The sequence below is a fragment of the Mirounga angustirostris genome, unplaced genomic scaffold, assembly GCF_029215605.1.
Source record: "Mirounga angustirostris isolate CCGP_5_RB_7025 unplaced genomic scaffold, mMirAng1.0.hap1 SCAF_3, whole genome shotgun sequence".
Taxonomy (NCBI): Eukaryota; Metazoa; Chordata; class Mammalia; order Carnivora; family Phocidae; genus Mirounga; species Mirounga angustirostris.
Window position 1 is genome coordinate 127,173,031 of NW_026991711.1, and position 24,218 is coordinate 127,197,248.

At 37.5% G+C, this 24,218-nt stretch overlaps 1 protein-coding gene across 5 annotated transcripts in view; it reads left to right on the forward strand.

The window, feature by feature from the left end:
• Positions 1 to 24,218, forward strand: part of GCA (grancalcin) — a 50,632-nt gene that overhangs the window by 20,983 nt on the left and 5,431 nt on the right. For 2 of the 5 annotated variants that reach the window (XM_064586628.1, XM_045868747.3), the window contains 5 exons: positions 3,789 to 3,953; positions 12,054 to 12,123; positions 16,777 to 16,820; positions 17,114 to 17,261; positions 19,354 to 19,467. In XM_064586628.1, the coding sequence (XP_064442698.1) occupies positions 3,810 to 3,953; positions 12,054 to 12,123; positions 16,777 to 16,820; positions 17,114 to 17,261; positions 19,354 to 19,467 (520 nt within the window). In that variant the 5' untranslated portion in view covers positions 3,789 to 3,809. Of the gene's footprint in view, positions 1 to 1,027; positions 1,879 to 3,788; positions 3,954 to 12,053; positions 12,124 to 16,776; positions 16,821 to 17,113; positions 17,262 to 17,873; positions 18,036 to 19,353; positions 19,468 to 24,218 lie in introns of those variants that run through there. The other 3 variants (XM_054506171.2, XM_054506169.2, XM_064586627.1) reach the window with 3 other exon arrangements.

Below are 24,218 nucleotides of genomic sequence, written 5' to 3' on the forward strand. Positions count from 1 at the left end.
CACAAGCAGCCAGGGTTCGGATCAGAATGGAGAAGTCCAAATTTAGGACTGTCATGCTAACAAACCAACCCAAACTTTGCCCTGGAGGGACAGATTACCTTTGTTATCCTGCAACAAATTTCTCTGCCCTTGAGGGAAATACTCTCCCTATCTTTGAAACTATGTGTGTAGAAATGCAAGAGAATCATAGAGACTTGACCCCCAACATACATAAATGCAATACAAATGTAAGACTATTATTATGAAAAAAATGAACAAAAATTCTGACCAGAGATTTAGACTAACACTGTAAATATAAAACACTCAATGCCCTCTGAGCATTTCTCAATTAGAATAAAACCTTGCAACAATTTGTTTTGCTTTGTAGTGCATTATCACTTGATGCTTTAACAGTCATATGTTTTCCCTCTTATCAAGTAGGTTTTATCATCTCCCTCTATTTATTTATTCTAATAATCTAACCTTATTGCCTAAATTATTTCTTACTGTGTTAGAGGAACTAACACACACTTTCTCAAGAGCGGCCTGTACATTAGCAATCTTCCTTTCTCTCTGCCTCTTCCTGATAAAATTAAGTTTCACAAGGTACAACATGTTCCTTCTCTGTAGTGTAGCTGGGCAATTATTACTCAGCTTTGCAAGGTGGTTTTCCTCTGCTAATAGACAGCTAACCTTTCCCCCCCCCACATCCTTATTTTTAAGAAACATTTTAGCGGTTGTCATATGCTTCAGAGATAATATCATCCTGCTCTTTTTCTTTGTTTTTAAGCTAAAGCTACACCTGCCCTGTTGTTTGGTGTATGTATATTGCATCCTGTGCTTTTAAAGCCAGAGCTACAAAATTCATCTGAGTTCCAGAGAAAAGCAGAACTGTCAATTACTATTACTTAATAAATTAAAGTAACTGTTTAACTTTTCACCAAGTGATAAAAACCAAGCTGTTCCCAACAGTGGATATAATTAGGAGGCACATCCTGAGAGTGAGTCATCGGTAGAGTTGTCAGAAAATATACAGGCTATCCTGTATATTAATGTATAAACAGTGAATGATTTTTTTTTTTACAGTGAGCGTATATCTCGTGTGATATTTGGGATAAGTACATTTAAAAAAATCATTGTTTATTTGAAAATGGAATTTACCTGGACATCCTGTATTTTTATTTGCTAACTCTGGCAACTCCATTCGCCATTTATCCACCAAACTACAAGTAACCTTTTGGTAAAATTTCGCATCAAGTGGGTTTTAGCTCAGAAGCACTCCCCTTGGGGCAGAGATAAAGCCTTCAAAGTTTTGGTGTTGTGACATCAACACTACGCAAAAATAAATGTGAGTAACGGAAAGTTTTGAAATTCACAGATGTAGATTTAGAAGTCCAGCTCAAAAGAACAGAGGAGTAGACTAAAAGAAGTCATGGACTGGCGGGTTTGCGGGTTCTCGGAAGAAAGGACACTTCAGCGCGGAGAGCCTAGCCAAAAAGAGTGAATGCTCCCGGAGCAAAGCCTTCTGTAGTTCAGTGAGGAGAGAGCGCGAGACCTGAGCGAGCCAATAGGAGCCGAACAAAAGGGGGCTGGGTGCGTGAGGCCAATCAGAGACGAGATGGGTGGGGCTAGACTCCGGGAAGGAGCGGGCTTCGGCTGCCTGGGCTCCGAAGGGCGGAGCTCAGCCAATCGGAACCGAGAAGGGCGGGGTTGGACTCCGGGAAGGGGCGCTCTCAGGGAAGTAAACCGCGTTGCCAGCGCGTCTTTCGGCCTCACCTGCGTCTGCATCTGCCCTGCACCTGCAGCTTCGCCTTTCCCCAGTAGGGCTGACGCTGACCGGAAGGGTGACGGGGGACGCCTGCTCGCGTCGTCATGGCCTACCCGGGATACGGAGGAGCGGTGAGTCCCGGCAGCTTCTCCCCCGCCTCCGCCCCCGCGGGGTGGGGCGCCTCCGCGGGCGGTGCCGGCGTGCGGGGTCCGCCCCCTCCCTCCGCTCGGTTTGACGGCTCGCTGGTACTCCGCGGGCTTGAGGCACCGCGCGGTGTTGGAACCTGGGGCCAGGGTTGAGCAGGGAGCCACAGGTTTTCTGGTCCCTGGGGGCCCCTTCAAGCGAGTCCTTGTGAGGCAGGGATGGTGCTGTGATTTTGGAAAATTTCCTCCTGCATTGGAGGAACAAAAGCGCCCTTGTCTTGTTCCAGTAATATTTTGTGGTCCACCCCCACCTCCCTCAGTTTTGCTAGACGTCCTCTTTCTGAATTTTTGGCCACTTCTTGTTTTCTGTCCTTTAAGTTGCTTATGGATACATTAAGATATGCCAAATGGCTCTTAGTTTTTACTATTCTACCAAGGGCAATCTGTTCTAGACTTTTTTGGGAGGTGGGAAGGATTAGGTTTCTCTTTCTTACATAATTGTTTATCCTTAGTCTCCTTTGGGAGTTGGAAGTTTGTAATTTGTGGTTATATACCTTAATTCCTGAAATTGCCTTTTTGGGTCTCTTTTGATGGTCTTTTCTCTTTTTAAAAGAAGCAACTTTGAAAAAAATCCCATCTTTTTTTGTTTGTTTTTAATCCATTATATTGTTTTAACATTTACTGTTTACTTGTACTTCATTGCTTCGTAACTTAGTTGTGTATTTCCTGGAGTTTGAAGTGCATTTTTTGGAGTTCCAACACTTCCTCCATACCTTTACCCTTATACATCCAGCCGCACAGCTCTTCAAACTACTGGTAGTATCCGACCTTTTGACTACTTGCTTCCCGCTCCCTCCTCCCGCCCCCCCCCCCCCATTTTAGAATTCTTTTTTTTTTTCTTTTTGCCTTCTGGCAGAAATCATCCTTCAAGGATGCAGGTCAAGATTTTTGTTCAATATGGAATAACAAACAATCTTGATACTTCTTTCTCTTCCAGACTCATAAAAATGCTCAGTAAAATGCCTCTCTAAGGTATTAAAAATGTATACCAAGTTCCAAAGTGAGAAAAGTAGAGAGAAGCCATAGCCATAGTAGGAAACAACCATCAGAATACCTGCATTTGAACCATGGTCTCCTTCTTACTAGTTATTTGACCTTAGCCAATTTAGGAAACCTTGTGAAGTTTTAGGTTCTCAATGACAAAAAGGACATAGTAGTTTCATACCTCATAAAGTTTTTGGAAAATCAAAGCACATAATGGAAAGTACTTAGTACCTGGGCTATAAACTCTCAGTAAATATTAGCTGTGTATTATTTTTGTTGGTATTCTTACTGTTTTTCTTATTAGTTTTGAAGATTGTTGTTGGAATTAATCACTTGATTGATCTGTTTACTGGTGTCTTGCTTTTTTAAAAATAAATATTTTCTGATGGAGAGGATGTTTGCATTCTATACAGTTTCCCATGACTAGTTCACAGTTTCATTATATTTACCATGTATTCTTCTAAGTATGTATCTGAAGTATACTACTTCTTAGTTTGACTGTAGGTGAAATTTTTTTGCTTTTTGTTTATTTCGGTGATGTTGGTGGTAAACACTTAAAAAGTGTGCTTTATGCTCATCTGTTAGATTAAGTTCTCAGAGGCTAGAAAGTTCTTTTTTCTGTTACACTTCTTTTGATGCTGGATAATGTGTTAATGAACTGAATTATGTCCTAATGCAGGACATCTAGCATTTTGTAGCTAACAGCTTTTGTGATAGTGAATTTGGTTGCTTTTAGTATTTCTTTTTATTCTTGCTTTTCAGTGGACTCCTCATAAGTATTTTCTTTTAAGCCAATTTTGGTGGATAACAGGTAATATTTGTATTAGTAACCTTAACCTTTTTCACTCTTATAGTTTGGAAATTTTAGTGGTCAGATGCCAGGAATGCAGATGCAAATGGGACAGCCAGTGCCAGGAACAGGGCCAAACCTGCTGCGTGGTGGATACCCAGCATATTCTGATAGTTATTCCTCAGTGGGAGACCCCATGTGGACATACTTCACTGCTGTTGCTGGACAGGTGAGATGTTAAATATATGGCACAAACATCAGTTTTTGAAAGGATTGCTGTTTAAAAGAAATGTCAACTCTGCTGCCTTTGGCTCAGGTCATGGTTCTAGGGTCCTGGGATGGAGCCCCACATTGGGCTCCCTGCTTGGCGGGAAGCCTGCTTCTCCCTCTCCTACTCCCCCTGCTTGTGTTCCCTCTCTTGCTGTCTCTCTCTCTCTCTCTCTCTGTCAATTAAATAAATAAATAAATAAAATCTTCAAAAAAAATAAAAGAAATGTCAACTCTATTACTTAGTATGTCATTTTAAATGTATATGAAATTTATATTTTAAACTTATCTAGACTAATTTTTCTCTTGAGATCAGAGATGAGGGTAGTCATAATTATTTTATTTTTTTAATTTTTAAAAATTTATTTATTTATTTTAAAAGATTTTATTTATGTGAGAGAGAAAGAGAGCGCATGAGCAGAGTGAGGGGCGGAGGGAAAAGCAGACTCCCCACTGAGCAGGGAGCCCAACGCGGGGCTCTCCATCCTAGGACCCCGAGATCATGACCTGAGCCGAAGGCAGACACTTAATCGACTGAGCCACCCAGACGCCCCAATTATTTCATTTTTAGAAGTCTGTTAGTGTGATGCCTGACACATTGTTCATTTCACTAAGACTGGAAGCTGTGGTGCATGACGACTGAGCCAAAGAGGATTGGGGAAAAGAGATCTACGTGATCTATATGTTAGTCTCCTTGAAGAAGCTGGGACAGAGTATCAAAAAGGAGATTTTTAAATTGTGAATGGTTCTGGGAGAGACTTGATGGTAAACCAGTCAAGAAAGGGTAAAGACAACAGAGCAGAATGGAGGTTCAAATATCAGACTAGTGAGAAGAGACAGATTTACACTTGAGTCTTAGTCACAGTCTGTATCTCTTCTTTTAGACTCACCAAGAAAAACTTATGGAATAGTTAGAATTTCACAAAACTTTGATAACATTTTTCATTTATTATTCATTCACTTTAGTGTTCACTAGATCCCATATGCTTGGCTAGAAATAGAGGATATACACAGAATTATTATATATGGTGGACACTTTATTTTGGTGACCCCAATTCCATTCACAACCTCTTTTTCCCTTCTGTGGTAGGAGTGGGAAAAACCCTAATACCATCCCGGATGCCTTTGAATCTTGTAAAGGTAGCCGTATGCCACAGGACTGGCCATTGCGATGTAGGTGTAATTTCTTTAGGATGCTTTCCTTTCCTAAATGAGAAAAACCTTCCTGGCAACTAGTGTTGGCCCTTTTTGCTCCTTAATTCTTCCTGCCTGGAAAGGGAAACTTGAGGTATGGAAGTGCGGCAGCGATCTTGGTACCTTGAGTCAACAAGCTTGAGATAAAGGCCTTTGGATGGGATATATAGAAAAATGTAAAGAGAGTGATGGCATTGTGAAGTTGCCATACAGTTCTGCCTAGCCTCAGACTTCTTGTATAAAACAATAAACCCTTATTGGTTTAAACCTCTTTGATAGTATTTTCTATTTTTTTTTTTTTAAAGATTTTATTTTATTTATTTATTTATTTACTTGACAGAGAGAGAGATAGTGAGAGCAGGAACACAAGCAGGGGGAGTGGGAGAGGGAGAAGCAGGCCTCCCGCCGAGCAGGTAGCCTGATGTGGGACTCGATCCCAGGACCCTGGGATCATGACCTGAGCCGAAGGCAGACGCTTAATGACTGAGCCACCCAGGCGCTCCAGTATTTTCTGTTTTTTGCAGCTAAATGCAATGCTGTTACATGATACCATTCTTATCTGCAAAGAGCTCTTAAGTAGTGTAATGTGGGGAATAAATCTGTTATCTATAATTGACTATATAATCTATTTTACAAAATTACAACTTAAAACATAGGAACTAGGCATATATATTTAGAGACTTTTATTTGACTTCTGAACTCTTTCAGGCTTACAGTTGTGAACAATAATTTGCATGTTTGTACTATTTGATACTTGCCTTAAATTTTTCATAGTTTTGTGCTTTTGAAGATTTATTTATTTTAGGTGGGGAGAGGGGCAGAGGGAGAAGGAGAGAGAGAGAGAATCTCAAGCAGTCTTTGCGTTAAGTGCAGAACCTGATGGGGGTGGGGGCGCTTGATCTAATGACCCTGAGATCATGACCTCAGCTGAAACCAACAGTGGCATGCTTAACCGACTGCACCACCCAGGTACCCCTAGTTTTGTGCTTTTGAATAGTAAAACTCCACGAGGACATGGCCCTTGTCATTTTCTCCCTTATCAAGTAAGCACTAGGAATATATTAATTATTCAATAAATGTATTAGATGGTAAATGAAGGGGGGGAAATCAGAGGGGGAGATGAACCATGAGAGACTATGGACTCTGAGAAACAAACTGAGGGTTCTAGAGGGGAGGGGGGTAGGGGGATGGGTTAGCCTGGTGATGGGTATTAAGGAGGGCATGTATTGCATGGTGATAGGTATTAAAGAGGGCACCTACTGAATGGAGCACTGGATGTTATACACAAACAATGAATCATGGAACACTGCATCAAAAACTAATGATGTAATATATGGTGATTAATATAACATGATAAAATAAAAAAATGTAAAATAAAAAAATAGATAGATGCATAAACTGTCTCATCTTCAATGTTCAGTCTAGATATTTAAGCAATTCTTCTGTATGTTGAATTTTGCCTAGCTTTAAGGAATCAGGTGAGTTTACTGAACTCACTTCTGCATCTGTATTTTTTTTTTTTTGATGATCTCATAATTAATGATGTTCTATGAGAAATGTCCAATTAAAGGTTTCTACAGTGTTCCTTTTTATTGGATAACATTTTTTGAACGGTAGTGATTCAATCATCAGTTGATAAGGGGAAATTCTGGTTTGTACCTTTGCAAATACACATACACACACACACGCACACACACACATGCATGTCAATAATACCAACAACTTTAACTTGAGTGTGCATACTGCTTCTGCTTTTTCACACAGCAGCTCTGTGAGGTAGGCAGGATGGATGTACCCTTTTATTATAAATGAGTAAGTGGAGATTAAGGTTTAATAACTGAACAAAGAGAACTTGAACTTGGGTATCATTTCAAAATCTTGCTGCCTATTAGTTAACCTAAACAATGGCAACTAATTTTTTGTTCATTATCTAACTAATAATTAAAGCTCTTATTCAATTAGAAAATGTAGTTTTCTACCACTAATGCTCTTTTTTTGGTTAGGGTTTATAGAGTTGGTCATTATCATTAGCTCAAACTGCAGTAAGGAGATCCAAAAAGATCACTTAGATTTCCTACATATAATTTAGGAAGACATTACTTGTTAGTCTGTTAGTCAATTAAGGTAACATGTTTTCATAAAATGTATGAAATATGAGTATGAGGTAGTGTAGTATACTAGGAGAATGCTTTCTGTTGGTAATAACTGTGGAAAAGCTGTTCAGGTTGTTTTTCGGACCCCCAGAATACTGAAAAAGCTCATGTAAAATAGAATTTCACTCATTAATTAGATTTTAGATTTTTAAAATTTAATCGACACTTGAATGCGAGGTTGTAATATTTTCAGCCTTTTGAAATAGTAAATGTATGTGGCCACAAACTGTTAGAAATGACTATAGTTGAACGAAGAACCAGTGGTAATTGTCTTCATTCCACCAGACAACCAACCTGCTTTGTACTATGTACTGTGCTAGGGCTTGGGGATGCAAAGATGAGTGAAACTCAGATCCTAACTTAGAAGAGTTCTGCCTAGTAAGGGAGACAGACACACAGGGAATGATAATGGTACCAGGAAAGAAGTGCTAAAGGTAAACAGGCGAAGATTATGGCAACACTGAGAGAGCATTCTCTGATCTTTATGCTTGTTCTCTTTGCCTAGAACAGCACTGTCCAAAATAAACATAACAAGAGCCACAAACATAAGCCACATATGTAGTTTTGAAGCCTCTGTTAGTACATTTAAAAAGTAAAAACAAAAAAGTGAAATTAATAATATATTTTATTTAACCCAATATATCAGAAATACTAATATACCAATATGTAATCAATATAAGTTATTAATAGGGTGTGGTATATTTTTGTTGTTACTAAGTCTTTGAAATCTGGCATGTATTTTACACTTACAGAACATCTCAGATCAGACTAGCCATGTTTCAGTGCACAGTGGAATATATGGCTAGTGGCCACTATATTGGACAGCTCAGGCCTAGAACACTCTTCCCTCAGATATCTGCATAGCTTGCTCCTTTACTTCCTTCAGATCTTCCTCGAAATTCACTTTATGAATGAATAAGTCAATTCACCCTATAAGGAAATTCACCCATCAGTGATTCAGTTATAGGTGAATTCACTTTATCAGCCTCGGTGAGGCTTTCCTTAACTGTCTGTACAAAGTAGCTTTGGTCCTCATGTCATTCTTCCCTATCTAGTGGTTTTGTGATTGTCCCCACCTTGATTGTGTCCAGAATCCGATTTCATGACAGTTCATGAAATACACCACCTACCTGGCAGTGGTATTGCAGATCCCATCAGCAAACGGGGGGGTAGCTTAGCTTAGCATTTTAGTCCTGCTTTCCTAAGCCTTCCACTTCTCAGAAGTGGTATCATCAGACAACAGTCTATAGTATATTTTGTTTGTTTTGTTTTGCCCCTTGTCCTGAGTAGAATGTCCCGTCTCACTTCCTGCTTTCAGGCAGTGAGCCACTCACATTCCCCATGCCTTGTGAAGTCCTCAGAAGCATGCCCCCTGCCCGACTTCACATCTGCCCTCACTCCACTTCCTAGTTTTTGCTTCTATGTGATGTACCCAAACCCAATTTAAGTTTGGAATTTCATAGGTATAAATTAGCTTCATACAGTTTGAAAAACAGAAACTATTCAAATAAAGCAATGAGCCTCACATATATTTAGTTAGAGAAATAAATGTCTTTTTCTCTCACAATTATTTTCCTTCTCCATTGCCATAGAAGGTCCCCTAACTTGCTGTTGTATTGCTAAGTGGCTTAAGGTCCAGCTAGGGTAAGGCAAATGAGAGACTCACCTTTAAATTGAAGGGGGCTTAAAAATTTTAATAATTGTGATAAATAATGTTTTAACCCCATATTAAAAAATTAATGCAAAAAATCTATGATGAATAAATATCCAATTTTTAAAAAAGATTTATTCATTTTTGAGAGACAGAGAAAGGGAGAGAGAGAAAGTGGGGGGAGGGACAGAGGGAAAGGGAGAGACTCTCAAGCAGACTCCCAGCTGAGTGTGGAACCGCCCTTGGGGCTCAATCCCAGGATCCTGAGATTATGATCGGAAGGGGAAACAAGACTGCTCAACAGACTGAGCCACCCAGATGCCCCTGCACTGGGACCTTTTGATGAATGTAATGGAAAATGCCCTGAGTTTTATAGCATTTAATTCTGAACTCGTAAAATAATAATCTTGGTTTTTCATAGGAAGATTACACATTCAGTTCTAAAGTACAAGACACAGACAGACTGCATTCTACCTTGTAGCAGTGCAAAGCAGTGTGGGGAAGGAAGCATAGACCTTGCAGATAAATAAGCATGTAGAAATTTGATGCATGGAGTTTAAAGCTCTTTTTTTTATTTTGTGGGAGAGAAAACAGTGAGATGTGTTTCTTAGTTTCACTCATTCAAAAAGGTTAACAAAGACTAAAATACTATTTATATTCCTTAACTCAAATTTATAATGACTTTTTCTGGGTCTTTTGAACCTACTACTTTTCAACTTTGCTTCCTCTATAATCTTTTTTTTAAATTTTTTTTTTTAAGATTTTATTTATTTGACAGAGAGAGAGACAGCGAGAGAGGGAACACAAGCAGAGGGAGTGGGAGGGGGAGAAGCAGGCTTCCCGCCGAGCAGGGAGCCCGATGTGGGCCCGATCCCAGGACCCTGAGATCATGACCTGAGCTGAAGGCAGATACTTAACGACTGAGCCACCCAGGCGCCCCTCTTTGTTCTTTTTCTACAAAAGAATTTCCATACTCTTCAGGGTCCCTTCTTTGTCTTTGAATGTACAGAAAGAATCCAGAGAAAGGTCCTCTATGTGCTAAGTGGACTTTTCTGTGAAATGTTACAAAAGAAGCTCCTGTTATCATTGGACCACATAGGATTGATTTGCTTCATTTTAATTGTATTGGTCAGGGTTTTAGTAAATTCGAATTGCTCTTTTATAGAAAGTTTTAATTTTGAGCCTGTTTGCACAATGTGTTATTTTTATAAATGAGGAATAAAATTGATGAAGCTTAGTAATTCTCACTAATTTTATTCTCAGGTTTAGTATCATTTTCCCGCTTAAGAAAAGTTAAAGAAAGGGACACCTGGGTGGCTCAGTCGGTTAAGCGTCTGCCTTCAGCTCAGGTCGTGATTCCCAGGGTCCTGGGATCGAGTTCCACATCGGGCTCCTTACTCAGCAGGGAGCCTGCTTCTCCCTCTGCCTGCTGCTCCCCCTGCTTGTGCTCTCTGTCTCTTTCTCTCTCTCTCTGACAAATAAATCCTTGCTCTGTGGGGAGCCTGCTTCTCCCTCTCCTCCCCACTTGTGCTCTCTCTCACTATCTCTGTCTCTCTCTCTCTCTCAAATAAATAAATAAAATCTAAAAAAAAAAAAATCTTCAAAAAAAAAAGAAAGTTAAAGAAAGAGGCAATTTATAAACATGTTATATTTAGTGTAGTGAAGATAGGAGACCTTTTTAAATTAAAAAAGAGAAAAGTCATTTCCTTCTTTTGCTTCTGTTTTAGTAATTTGTAAAAGAGTGTTTTCAAAATTCACTCTGCAGTAACTGACAGTGACTTGGCATCTGTGCCATCATTTCAGTGAGATACCATTGACAGTGGCAGCTGAGGACCTCACTGATTGTTTTGTTTGTTTTGTTTTATTTACTGATGATTTCTTAGATCATGTTAGAAGTGTGTGCGTAGTTTTTCAAAGTCTTGAAATATAATAATGGTTTGATATAATAGGAAAGTAGGTAATTGTTTAAATAAAAATTCCTTCTAGTTTATCATTGGAGGGAAAGTTGCTAACCTACTTTTAATTCTAAACATATGGCTAATTTTTTTAAAGTAATTTTCTTAGTCTAGAATTTATTGAAGTTTTGTAATCAAATCCCGGAACTATGCATGGCAGAGAAAGGAACACTTAAATACTCTCTGTAGGCACATGGATGATCCAATGGAAAGAATTTAATTTTTTTAATTCCTGAGAGAACCACTGGAATTTTTGTTATAAGGAATTCCTTGTTAAAGATTCATTAGAATATGAGTATTTATAATACTTCTTGGAAGTTGGTTGTAAAAATTTTCTTTATTTCCCAGGTCTCTTACAAAAATGAACTCTTACAAAGGTCCTGTTTTAAATTTGCTTCCCTGATCCTATATCAGAGCTGTTGTTTTGCATTTATGACAGTGTTTATGATGCTTCCAAGTAATTTACTCTGTATATTTTTGTAGAAAATAGGATGAGGTACTGAAACATAATGAGAATATTCAACCTGTTTCACTTCCATTGTGATTTCTTGTTTGCATTAAAAAAATTTTATTTCCCATAATAAGTTCAAACGAGAGTGTTTGGGATATAATCAGAAGAATAGCAACAAGATGCAGTATGACTCCAAAATTTTGCTGGGGGTAATGGGGGGGGTGGGGGGGAAGTTATTCTCTCCTTCCAGTTACAGCTTCATATCCCATGAGAAGGGCATTAGGGGAACATTTTTGAGTTTTTTCTGAACACATTTTGGTCATTTTTCCATTTTAAGTAGAGGTACAATGATTCTCACAAGATAATATTTTGACCTATTATAGGTCAGAATGATTATGCTGTTTCTCAGAAGTAGAAAAAATAAATTATACTTGAAGTGCTTAAATATTAATAGAATATAAGTTGATTATGAAAAAATTATTTTGTATGCTGTTTTGTAATATGCCTTTGCTGTCAGTAATTACCTCTATAATTTTGTAGTTGATTGTAATGTTTTAAAGAATGCATATTTATTGATTGGCCTAAAACAGCCAATCAGCATGTTAATATGATTTGATATAATTGTGCATTAAATCTGATTATAATTATTTTTTGACAGGATGGTGAAGTGGATGCTGAGGAACTTCAGAAATGTTTGACACAGTCTGGAATTAATGGAACTTATTCTCGTGAGATCATTCCCCCCCCCCTTTTAAAATACTTTTTAAAATCTTTTTTCACAGTTGTATATGCACATAATTTAAAGGGTCAAATAGTTATGCAAAGCTTATTGTGAAAATAACTGTTCCTTGTGCATAATTATCTCCCTGATATTAACCACTCTTAGAGGAAGTCTCATTCAGCTTTTGCAGCTGATTCTTTTGAAATTTGCCTCCGGATCTCAAAATAGCATCCTTTTATCACTATAGATTTTCAGTTTTAATGATTAACAATTGATATCCAGCTATGGAAGATGAGAATTAACTCTCTTGGAACTTGAAACTCACTCTTGTCCTAGTACTCCACACTGGAATGCTTCCCAATCTTACTCCATCCAATATAGCTGTATAGTAATTTTTGTTAGGTCAGTAATCAGTACTTGTCTTATTGTTATTTTCTAAATGTTCTTTTTCTGTCTTGTGATAATGTATGATTAATTTTCCTTTTTATATACTGTTTTACTTTTTCTGAAATTAATCATCATTCTGGAGCTTTTTATTGTGGTCTACTTTCTATGCATAGCTGCAAACCTATCATTCCTTCACCATCATTCTGGAACTGACTTTCCATGCCCTTTTGAGTTGGATCTCCCTTTTATTTCATCTCCAGTCATTTTAAAAAATACAATAAAATATAAAAGTAACTAGCTTCTCAGTAAGAGAGTGCATGGGAGGAAAGTCTTTTTAGACTTTATCTGAAAATGCTTTCGTTCTGTCCACAGAATTAAGTGACCGGGTATGGAACTCTGCATTACAGATCATTTTCATTCAGAATTTTAAAGACATTGCTCCATTGTTTCTAGCATCCACTGTTACTTTATCTTCTGTTTCCTGCCAGTATGTCAGTTTTTTCACTGTGGAGGCTTGTGAGATCTTCTCTTCGTGCCAGGTTTGGAATTTCATAATGATGTGCCTGGTTGTGTTGTGTGGGAACTCAGTGGGCATTCCCAGACTGGGAATTCATTTGCTTTAGTTCTGAGACATTTTCTTTAGTGATGTTTTCTCAATTTTTGCTTCTGGAATGTCTCTCATTTAGACTGGTCACTTTTCTTAATATTTTTTTCTCCTATCTCTGGTTTTCCTCTGTGGGGAGATTTCCTCAGCTTTATTTTTTGAATCTTCTATTCAGTTTTTTTTTTTTTTTATCTGCTATCATGTTCTTAAAATGCAAGAGCTGCTCTTCTTTTTTCATGTATGTGATGTCTTCCCTATCTCTCTGAAACTGTATTTTTGTATTTGTTGCTAATGCATTTTTCAGAGTTTTTTCTTCTTTCACCAACTGTGTTTCCTCCAAATTTTTTTCCAGTTTGTTTCGTTGTCTTTCATGTTAGATGGCTTTTCTCGGGTGTCTGATGATCCTTAGTTGCACATATTGAACTAAAATGCAGGTGAGAAGCTCTGAGGTCATGGTTTGGTATTGACTGTAGACTTCCACATCTGGTGGTTTGGTGGGGCAGTTTGTTATGCAACAGTATGTTTAGAGATTTCCTTTTGGGCTGGTTGTCTGGTAGGAAAGGAGGAGGGAAGACTCAGCAAGGTTCTCAGTCTTTGATAAACTGTCACTTAAATGCCTTATTTTTACCAGATAGCCTGGGGTTAGGGTTCCAGTATGTGCCTGGTATCCTGCAGTTCCCAGACCTCTCCAGAGAATAAAACCCCAGACTTCTGGTGGGGTGAGAATTGACATGGCAGCCATCTACCAATTTGAGTCAAGGAGGGTTGGGGGCTCTCAATACTCTTTAAATAGATATTCAGTTGGTCCTCCTGGTTTTATCTCTATCTTAACACTTGCTTTCTGAAAATACTGCCAATTTTTAAATGTTTGGGGTCTTCTCTAGGATAATTAGGCTGGTTCTCAGCTTTTCTTATCATGTGTTTGGGAAGCCAGTTTCTCAGATCTAGGGTTAAGATTAGGGTGAGAGTTAGGGTCAGGGTTAGGGTTAGGTAGGGTATGTGCCTGGTATTCTACCGTTCAGAGACCTCTCCAGATGGTTAGGGTTAGGGTTAGTGTTAGGGTGAGGGTTTGGGTTCAAGGTTAGGTGTTAGGGGATTGGATTTAGGGGTTTGGGTATGTCCCTAATATCCTGCAGTTCAGAGACCTCTCCAGAGTATAAATTCCCAGGTTTTGCTGAGGTTAGAATAAATATTATAGACATCTCTGGATCTGAGGCAGAGAGGATTTGGTGCTCTAAATGCTCCCTAAATAGATATTCAGCTGGTCTGTTTTTATCTCTACCTTCATACCCATTTTCAGAAATACTACCAATTCTTAAATGTTCGGGATCTTCTCACGGAGAAGTAGGCTGCTTCTCGGCTTTCTTCTTGTGTATTCAAAAGCCACTTTCTCAGATCTAGGGTTAGAGTTAGGGTAGAGTCAGGATTAGTGTTAGTGTTAGGTTTAGGGGTTGTAGGTTACTGGTTAGTGGTTAAGATTAGAGTTAGGATTAGGCTTAGTGTTAGGTTATGTGTCTGGTGTCCTGCAGTTCAGAGACCTCTCCAGAGAGTGTTAGGGTTAATGTTAGGGTGAATGTTAGTATCAGGGTTAGAGGGGACTGGTTATTGGTTAGTGGTTAGGGCTTTGGATATGTGCCTGGTATCCTGAAATTCGAAGAATTCTCCAGACACTAAATCCCTAGATTTTTGCTGGTGTGAGATTAGACATGGCATCCATCTATGGAGCTGAGGCAAGGAGGGAATTTGGGGCTCTAAATCCTCTTTAAATGGATATTCAGTTGGTCCTTCTATTTTTCGCTCTACCTGTACACCCATTTTCACATATAATACTAATTCTTACATGTTTGGTTCTTCTCCTGGATAATCAGGCTCCTTTTCAGCTTTTCTTATTGGGTGTTCATCAAGCCACTATCTCAGATCTAGGTTAGTTAACTTCCATCCATCCTACTTTTCCAAGTTACATAATTCTTTTCTTCTGTTTTCTGTCTCATGTTTTTTTCTAATGGTTTATGACTTTAGAAAATTTAGTTTTTTGCCCATTCTGATGGGATATTGAGGGAAATGAAAATCTATTAACTTTCCTGAAAATTCTTCTCTATTCTTTATCAAAAATATTTCATCTTATATACACGTATACTCAGTCCTATTTTGTGATTGAAGATATGCTTATTTGAAGACTCAGTGTTTGCCATTTGTTATCATATATTCAGATTTTCCCATGTAATGGATGTGTGCCATGTTAACTTGAAAGCAAAACATATCATTTGCTTGACAAAATGATGGAATGCCATCCAGAGTCCTCATGGTAACTTTGCCACCCTCCTTCTTCCCACTTGAGTAGTATTTGTATGAAGGAGCATTGGGCTCCAATCCTGACTCTTCCACTTATTAGCTCTATGAACTTGGGAAACTTTATTATACTGGGCTTCTGTTTCTTCATTTGTAAAATTGGGACTTACAGTACTTTTGAATGTTTCTGTGAAATCACCAAATCATACTACTTGGCTCATAGTGAATGCTCATTGAGTGTCTGTTGAATTGTCAGTCTGAAAATATTGTAATCACCTATTCTAACATTGACACTGTATAAAGAAAATCAGCTATTTTAACTTGTAGAATGTTCTATGATTTTTTTCTAATAGGTTTAAAATTTAGCTGAAATGTTTTTTATTTATAAAAATTTCAAATAGAAATTTTTAACTAGAAATTTTAAAATTAGATAACTTAATTTTAAGCATTTTTATTTATTTATTCATTCATTTTAAGGAGCTACTAACAAGAACTTTGTAAGCTTTAGTAATAGTGCTGACATAGTATCTCTTTTATCAGGACTGATATAATTGGTCTTGAGGTAAATCAGCTTACCAGTTCAATGCAATTGTGATGAGGATTAGAAAAATTAAATTCTACCTAGTGAGTCTTCAGTTATAGTTCTATAGATATGAAAGTGGTAATATTTCTTATAAGCCAAGATTTTAATATAGTTTATATTTACTTTTTTCTTCCTGCCTTTTCTTTCCCCCAAGGGAAAATAGCTGCTTCAGATCAGAAGCTCATATTTTTCTTACTTGATTGATTGTAGTAAACTAGCAAATGATTTACCTATATCTAGGTTCATCTTACTTTACTCTGTAGTCTGTTCAGTGTAAGTGAATGTTTCTGGATTGGAAATTTTAGAATTGCCCCTCTGCTCCTTAAAATTCTTCAGTGACTTCCTTTGGTCTAAAGCGTTAGGGTGGCATTCAAGACTTTTATGATCTGGCCCTCATCTGCCTTTCAGATGTAATCATAGGCCAGTCCTTCACCCCAAGCTTTAATCAAATCTCTAACTCCTTCAAGTTTTGTGATCTCAGTATATGTCAGACTTCTACTTAAAACCTACTTATCATTTGTGTTAGGAAAACTGAAGCTCTCCTTTCCCCTGTGACAGTAATTTTTAGTTATCCCCAAATCCCCTGACTAGATGTGAGTAGCTTGAAGTAGTAGTGATTTTTATTTTTATCTTTTTTTTTCCACTAGGGATGCCTAACATTTAAAGTTTGTTGATAAGGGGTGATTGTGTATTTTTGGCAATTTATAAACATTTTGTTTTATGAAATAGAAATTGTCATAATTTTACATATTTAAAATTGGGCAGACTCCGATTCAAATAATAAATATGTTTTATAGCCTTCAGTTTGGAAACCTGCAGAATTATGATCGCCATGTTGGATGTATCCTTGAATAAAAATAGAAAATACTAGAATATAGAATAATTGCTTTCTGAATATAACCAAGCAATTGTTGGCTATAAATGGCCCCATAGTAAATTGGAGACTTTAAAAATACTTTGTAAGATCCTGTTTGAATTCCATACTTTTCCATTTTTACGCAGGAATCTATTCATATGCTAAATCTGGCTAACTTGCAGAAGCATACTAACAATTTTTTAGTCAGTGATTTACAGTTTTGAGTCAAGTAAATTCTCTTTGGTATCAAAACTTATTTTTATTAATAAAACTATCAGAGAGATTACACAGGGAAAATGGGATTTAATGAATTCAAAGAACTTTGGGCAGCTCTTAATGCCTGGAAGCAAAACTTCATAACTATTGATCAAGACCACAGTGGCACAGTGGAACATCATGAATTGAATCAAGCCATTGCTGCTATGGGTAAGAATATTAAAATTCTTTAGAATCTATCCAGATCATCTTTGTTCTTTGATGAGATGAATCTCAGTTGTTAAAATTTGTTAAGGAATATATTATTTCACCAGTTGTTGCCCAATTTAATTTCAAGATTGTAGATAAATTCTGAGTGAAGACCTTTAACAAAACCATTTTATCTATGATTTTTCCAAAAAATGATCTTTTATACGTTTTGGTTGATAAAATAATTTCTGAATTTCCTTTGAGTATAATAAAATGTATTCCCCTAATTATTGGCACTCACGATTTATATTATATCTTTTGTAACTTGGTAAGATCTCTAATATTTATTTATTTAGTTATTTAGCTATTTATTTTTACCAAATTTTTTGAAATATAATTAATATGCAGTGTTATATTAGTTTCAGATGTACAACACTTCTATACATATCTATATCAGGTGTTCAGCCATTCTATATATTACTCAGTGTCCACCACAAATATATTCACCATCTGTCATCATACACTGTATATTATGACCTTATTGGCTGTATTCCCTATACTGTATTTTTCATCCCTGTGACTTAATTTTTTTTAATTTTAATTTTTAAAAAATATTTTATTTATTTATTTGAGAGAGAGACACAGAGAGAGAGCATGAGCAGGATGGGGAGCACCAGATGGAGAGGGAGAAGCAGGCTCCCCACCGAGTGCAGAGCCTGAGATGGGACTTGATCCCAGGACCCTGGTATCATGACCCAAGCTGAAGGCAGATGCTTAACCAACTGAGCCACCCAGGTGCCCTGACTTAATTATTTTTTAACTGGAAGTTTATACTTGTTAATCTCCCTTTTGGCAACCATCAGTTTGTTCTCTGTATTTAAGAATCTTTTTTTTGTTTGTCCCTTTTTTCTTTGTTTGTTTTGTTTCTTAAATTCCATATATGAGTGAAATCATATGTCTTTCTCTGACTTATTTCACTTAGCATAATACCTTATATAGGTGCATCCATGTTGTTGCAAATGGCAAAAATCTCATTTTTTTCATGGCTGAGTAATATTTCATTGTATATATATACACCACATCTTTTTTATCCGTTTGTTGATGGATACTTCAGTTACTTCCATAATTTGGCTATTGTAAATAGTGCTGTAGTAAACAAAGGACTCCATATATCTTTTTGAGTTAGTGTCTTCTTTTCTTTGGGTAAATATCCAGTAATGGAATTACTGGATCATAGGGTAATTCTATTTTTAATTTTTTGAGGAACCTCTATACTGTTTCCACAGTGTCTGCACCAGTTTACATTCCTGCCAACACTGCAGGAAGTTTTTTTCTCCACATCCTCACCAATAATTGTTAGTCCTTGTCTTTTTGATTCTAGCCATTCTAACAGATGTAAGGGGGGTCTCTTATTGTGGTTTTGATTAGAATTTCCCTGATGGTGAGTGATGTTGAGCATATTTTTGTGTGTCTTTTGGCCATCTGTTTGTCTTCTTTGGAAATATGTCTATTTGGGTCTTCTGCCCATATTTAATTGGATTATTTGGAGTTTTTGGTGTTGAAGATGTTAAGTAGACTTATTGTAGTAATCATTTTGCAATATATACAACAGTGGAATCATTGTATCATACATCTGAAACTAATATAATTTTATATGCCAATTATACCTCAATGAAAAATTAAAAAGAAAAAAAGGAAATACAGAATTTGAATGATAGCAAAGATCACTAATAATTTTTGCTTTGATATTCTTTAAAGAACTATAAAATTACGAAATTGAAATATTGAAGCATTAAAATCTACAAAATACTCTAGACATTATTTAAAAATCAAAATATATTTTAAAAACACAAAAAGATCATTATTTGTTTTCTTAGCTTTGACTTTATTACAAAGCTAGAATTGTGATATTTATGTACCACTTAACCACCTTATTACTTTATTAGTAATAAAGCCTTTGATAAATTTCAATGTGAATATACTTTGTTTCTAGCATATATTTTTATGGAATGAATTTTGGAAATTTATGATTATTTTTAAAGAAAATGCAATGTTGTGGTGCTCTTACGGTGTTTGGTTTTAGAAATTTTAAAGTATAAATTCCTTTTTCTAGGTTATAGGTTGAGTCCTCAAACATTAACTGCTATTGTTAAACGGTACAGCAAGAATGGCCGAATCTTCTTTGATGATTATGTTGCTTGCTGTGTGAAGCTTCGAGCATTGACAGGTATTGATCGTTTAAAAATGGGTGCAGTATTACGTAGCTATGTTTCTGAATAGTATCTCTCATTTTCTTCAACAAGTTTGTAATAGTATGTATTTTTCACCTTTATTCACTGTTAAATCTAATCACTTTTAAGGCTTTAAAAATTTAGTAATATGAATAGTGAAAAATTGTTATAGCTCAGTTTTGGAAAGTTTTCTTCATGTCTCAGTTGCCCAAGTTATGAAATCACTTGATTTGATAGAGAATGAAGAGAGAGAGAGGGAAGAAGGCAGTGGAGTAGGAGAACCATAGGCTTGTCTCTTCCCACGAACACAGCTAGATAACTGTCAAATCATCCTAAATACCCCAAAAACTGACCTGGAGATTGACAGAACAAACTCCACAACTAAAGGGAGAGAAGAGGCTCCATTGAAGAAGGTAGGAAGAGCAGAGATGTAGATTAGGAGAGAAATGGATCACGGGTGCTGCAGAGAGGAGGAAGCCGTGGTCATGGAGAAGGGCAAGAGAGGAAGGAGCACCCAGGAATGCAAAGAACATTTCCCCAAAGCCATTGGCTTGGAAAAGGGGAGGGGCTGAGTTTTGTGAATTCTTGGCAGTCAGTGGGGCTTAAAACCTGGACTTTTAAAGGTTAGGGTGCTTGGCTAGGGTAGAGCCCAGAGGGCACTGTGCTTCTCCTGGAGAGAAGGCAGGCACACGACCAGGGGGCAGATAGCATGGAAATAATGATCTGAGGAATGCTTGGAGCACACGGGAGAGTATTCGCTCTTCTTAGAGCATGTCCCTGAGAGGCAGCCTTCAGGGAGACACCTCTCCAGGAACAAAGGAGCTGGCTGATGTCATTTCCCTCTCCCGCCCCTTAGCATAAACACAGAGCCACCTGCCGGAAGCAGGGCAACACTGACACTGGCTGTCTAGCTTGTTTATACCAAACCTCACACCCCCGCACTCTGGCGGGACTGCCCTTCTCAGTCAAGCTTGCCTTAGTCCCAGTGTGGTGGGCTCTTCCCCCAGAGACCAGCACAAGCCCCTGCCCACACCGTGTCTCCCAACCAGAGAATTCTGCAGGGCCTCAGTTCTGGTGCAAGTGTTGTTAGGTCTGATTTCAGAAGCAGACCAGAGCACACCTAGTTAAAACTGGCCATAGTCTGGCCAAGGACCGAACACTGCCCACAGCAGATAAGTGGAGCCTCTGAAAACACCTAGCCTGAGGGACAGAGCAGCCAAAAGACAAGAGCAGAGCACATGGAGCACACACCAGAGACACTCCCTGAAGTGCCAGGCCCTGGGCACTACGTGATGACCTCTTCTTCATAAAGCAGTTACTTTCAGGAGCAAGTGACATAACTGGCTTTTCGAACACATAGAAGAAAGCAGAGACTTAGACAAAATGCCGAGATGGAGGAAGTTATCTGAAATGAAAGAACAGGATAAGGCCACGGCCAGAGATCCCAGCAAAACAGATATAAATAACATGCCTGATGGAGAATTTAAAGCAACAATCATAAGGATACTCCCTGGGCTTCGGAAAAGAATAGAAGACATCAGTGAGACCCTTACCGCAGAGGTAAAAAAGCTAAGAAAGAATCAACCAGAGATGAAGAATGCAGTAAATGAGATTGGAAACAGGCTTGAACCAATGAGCAGCAGGCTGGAAGAAGGAATGAATTAGTGACCTAGAAGACAAAATAATGGAAAATAATGAAGCTCAACAAAAAAGAAAAAGAAAAATTATGGAATATGAGAATAGACTTAGGGAACTCAGTGATTCCATCAAACAATAACATTTGTAATAGAGGCATCCCAGAAGAAGAAGAGAGAGAAAAGGGGGCAGAAAATTTATTTGGGGAGAAAAAAAGAAGCTGAAAACTTCCCTAATCTGGGGAAGGAAACAAACATCCAGATCCAGGAGGCACAAAGAACTCCCTTCAAAATCAACAAAAGCAGGCCACACCAAGACATAGTGTAATTAAATTTGCAAAATATAAGTGATAGAGGAAAAAAATCTTAAAAAAAAAAAAAAAAAAAGTCCTTAACTTAGAAGAGAGGAGGACCCAAAGATTAGCTGGAGATTTATCAGCAGAAATTTGGCAGGCCAGAAGAGAGTGGCATGATTTATTCAAGGTACTGAATGGGAAAAATCTGTAGCCAAGAATATTGTATTCAGCAAGGCTTTCATTCAGAATAGAAGGAGTTTCCCAGACAAAAAAAACTAAAGGAGTCTGTGACCACTAAACCAGCCCTGCAAGAGTATTAAAGGGGACTCTTTGAGTGCAATGGAGAGACCAAAAGTGACAAAGACAAGAAAGGATCAGAGAAAATCTCCAGAAACAATGACAAAACAAGTAATAAAATGGCACTAAATCCATATCTATCAGTAATTATTTTGAATGTAAATGGACTAAATGCTCCAATCAAAAGACATAGGGTGTCAGAATGGATAAAAAAATAAGACCCATCTATATGCTACTTACAAGAGACTCATTTTAGACCTAAAGAAAGCTGCAGATTGAAATTAAGGGGATGGAGAAATATTTATCACACAAATGGATGTCAAAAGAAAGGCAGGGCGCCTGGGTGGCTCAGTTGGTTAAGCGACTGCCTTCGGCTCAGGTCATGATCCTGGAGTCCCGGGATCGAGTCCCGCGTCGGGCTCCCTGCTCAGCAGGGAGTCTGCCTCTCTCTCTGACCCTCCCCCCTCTCATGCTCTCTATCTCATTCTCTCTCTCAAATAAATAAATAAAATCTTAAAAAAAAAAAAAAGGCAGAGTAGCAATACTTTCTATCAGGCAAACTAGACTTTAAAGCAAAGACTGTAACAAGAGATGAAGAAGGGCACTATATCATAATAAAAGGGACAATTCAATAAGATCTATCAGTTGTAAATATTTATGTACCAAATGAGAGTACCCAAATATATAAAACAATAACAAACATAAAGGAACTAATTGATAATAATACAATAATAGCAGGGGACTTTAATGCCCCGCTTACATCAACGGACAGCTCATCTAAACAGAAAATAAACAAGGAAACAATGTTTTTGAATGACACACTGGACCAGATGACTTAACAGATATATTCAAAACATTCCATCCTAAAACAGCATAATACGCATTCTTTTCACTTGCCTATGGAACATTCTCCAGAATAGATCACATATTAGGTCACAAATCAGGCCTCAACAAATACCAAAAGATTGAAATCTTACCATACATCTTTTCTGACCACAACACTATGAAACGAGAAGTCAACCACAAGACAAAATTTGGAAAGACCATAAATACATGGAAGTTAAACAACATCGTACTAAACGTGGGTCAACCAGGAAATAAAATAAGAAATGAAAAAATACAGGGACACAAATGAAAATTTAAACACAATGGTCCAAAACCTTTGGGATGCAGCAGTGTGGTCCTAAACAGGAAGTATATGACAATACCAGCCTACCTCAAGAAGCAAGAAAAATCTCAGATAAACAACCTAATTTTATACCTAAAGGAGCTAGAAGGAAAACAAAACAAAAACAAAAAGACAACAAAAGGAACCTAAAGCCAGGAGAAGGAAGGAAATAATAAAGATTAGAGCAGAAATAAATGATATAGAAACTAAAACATCAAAAAACAGATCAATGAAGTCAGGACCTCATTCTTTGAAAACATTAATAAAATTGATAAGCCTCTAGCCAGACTTAACAAAAAGAAAAGAGAAAGGACCCAAATAAATCACAAATGAGAGAGAAGAAATAACGACCAACACCACAAAAATGCAATTAGAAGATTATGAAAAATTATATGTCAACAAATTAGACAACCTGGAAGAAATGGACAAATTCCTAGACACATATAAGCTACTAAAACTGAAACAGGAAGAAATAGAACACTTGAATAGACTGATAACCAGCAAAGAAATTGAATCTGTAATCAAAAAAGACCCAATAAACATAAGTCTAGGGTCAGATGGTTCCTAGGCAAATTCCACCAAATTTATTTTATTTTTTTTTAAAGATTTTATTTATTTATTAGAGAGAGAGAGAGCGCACATGAGATGAGGGAGGGTCAGAGGGAGAAGCAGACTCCCCGCCGAGCAGGGAGTCCGATGCGGGACTCGATCCCGGGACTCCAGGATCATGACTTGAGCTGAAGGCAGTCGCTTAACCAACTGAGCCACCCAGGCGCCCCAGAATTCCACCGAGTTTAAAGAAGAGTTAAAACCTTTTCTTCTCAAACTATTCCAAAAAATAGAAAAGGAAGGAAAACTTTTAAACTTATTTTATGAGGCCAGCAATACCCTAATACCAAAACCAGATAAAGATTTCTCTAAAAAAAGAGAACTACAGGTGATATCTCTGATGAACATGGACACAAAAATTCTCCATAAAATATTAGCAAACCGAATCCAATAGCACATTAAAAGAATCATTTACTATGATGAAGTGGGATTTATTCCTGGGTTGCAAGGGTGGTTCATTATTGCAAATCAATCATCATGGTACACCACATTAATAAAAGAAAGGATAAGAACCATGTGATCATTTCAATAGATGTAGAAAAAGCATTTGACAAAGTACAATATCCATTTATGATTTAAAAAAAGAAACCCTCAACAAAGGAGGTTTAGAAGGAACATACCTCAATATGATAAAGGTCATATATGAATAAGACCCACAGCTAATACCATCCTCAATGAGGAAAAACAGCTTTTCCTCTATGGTCAGGAACAAGACAGGGATGTCTACTCTCACCACTCTTATT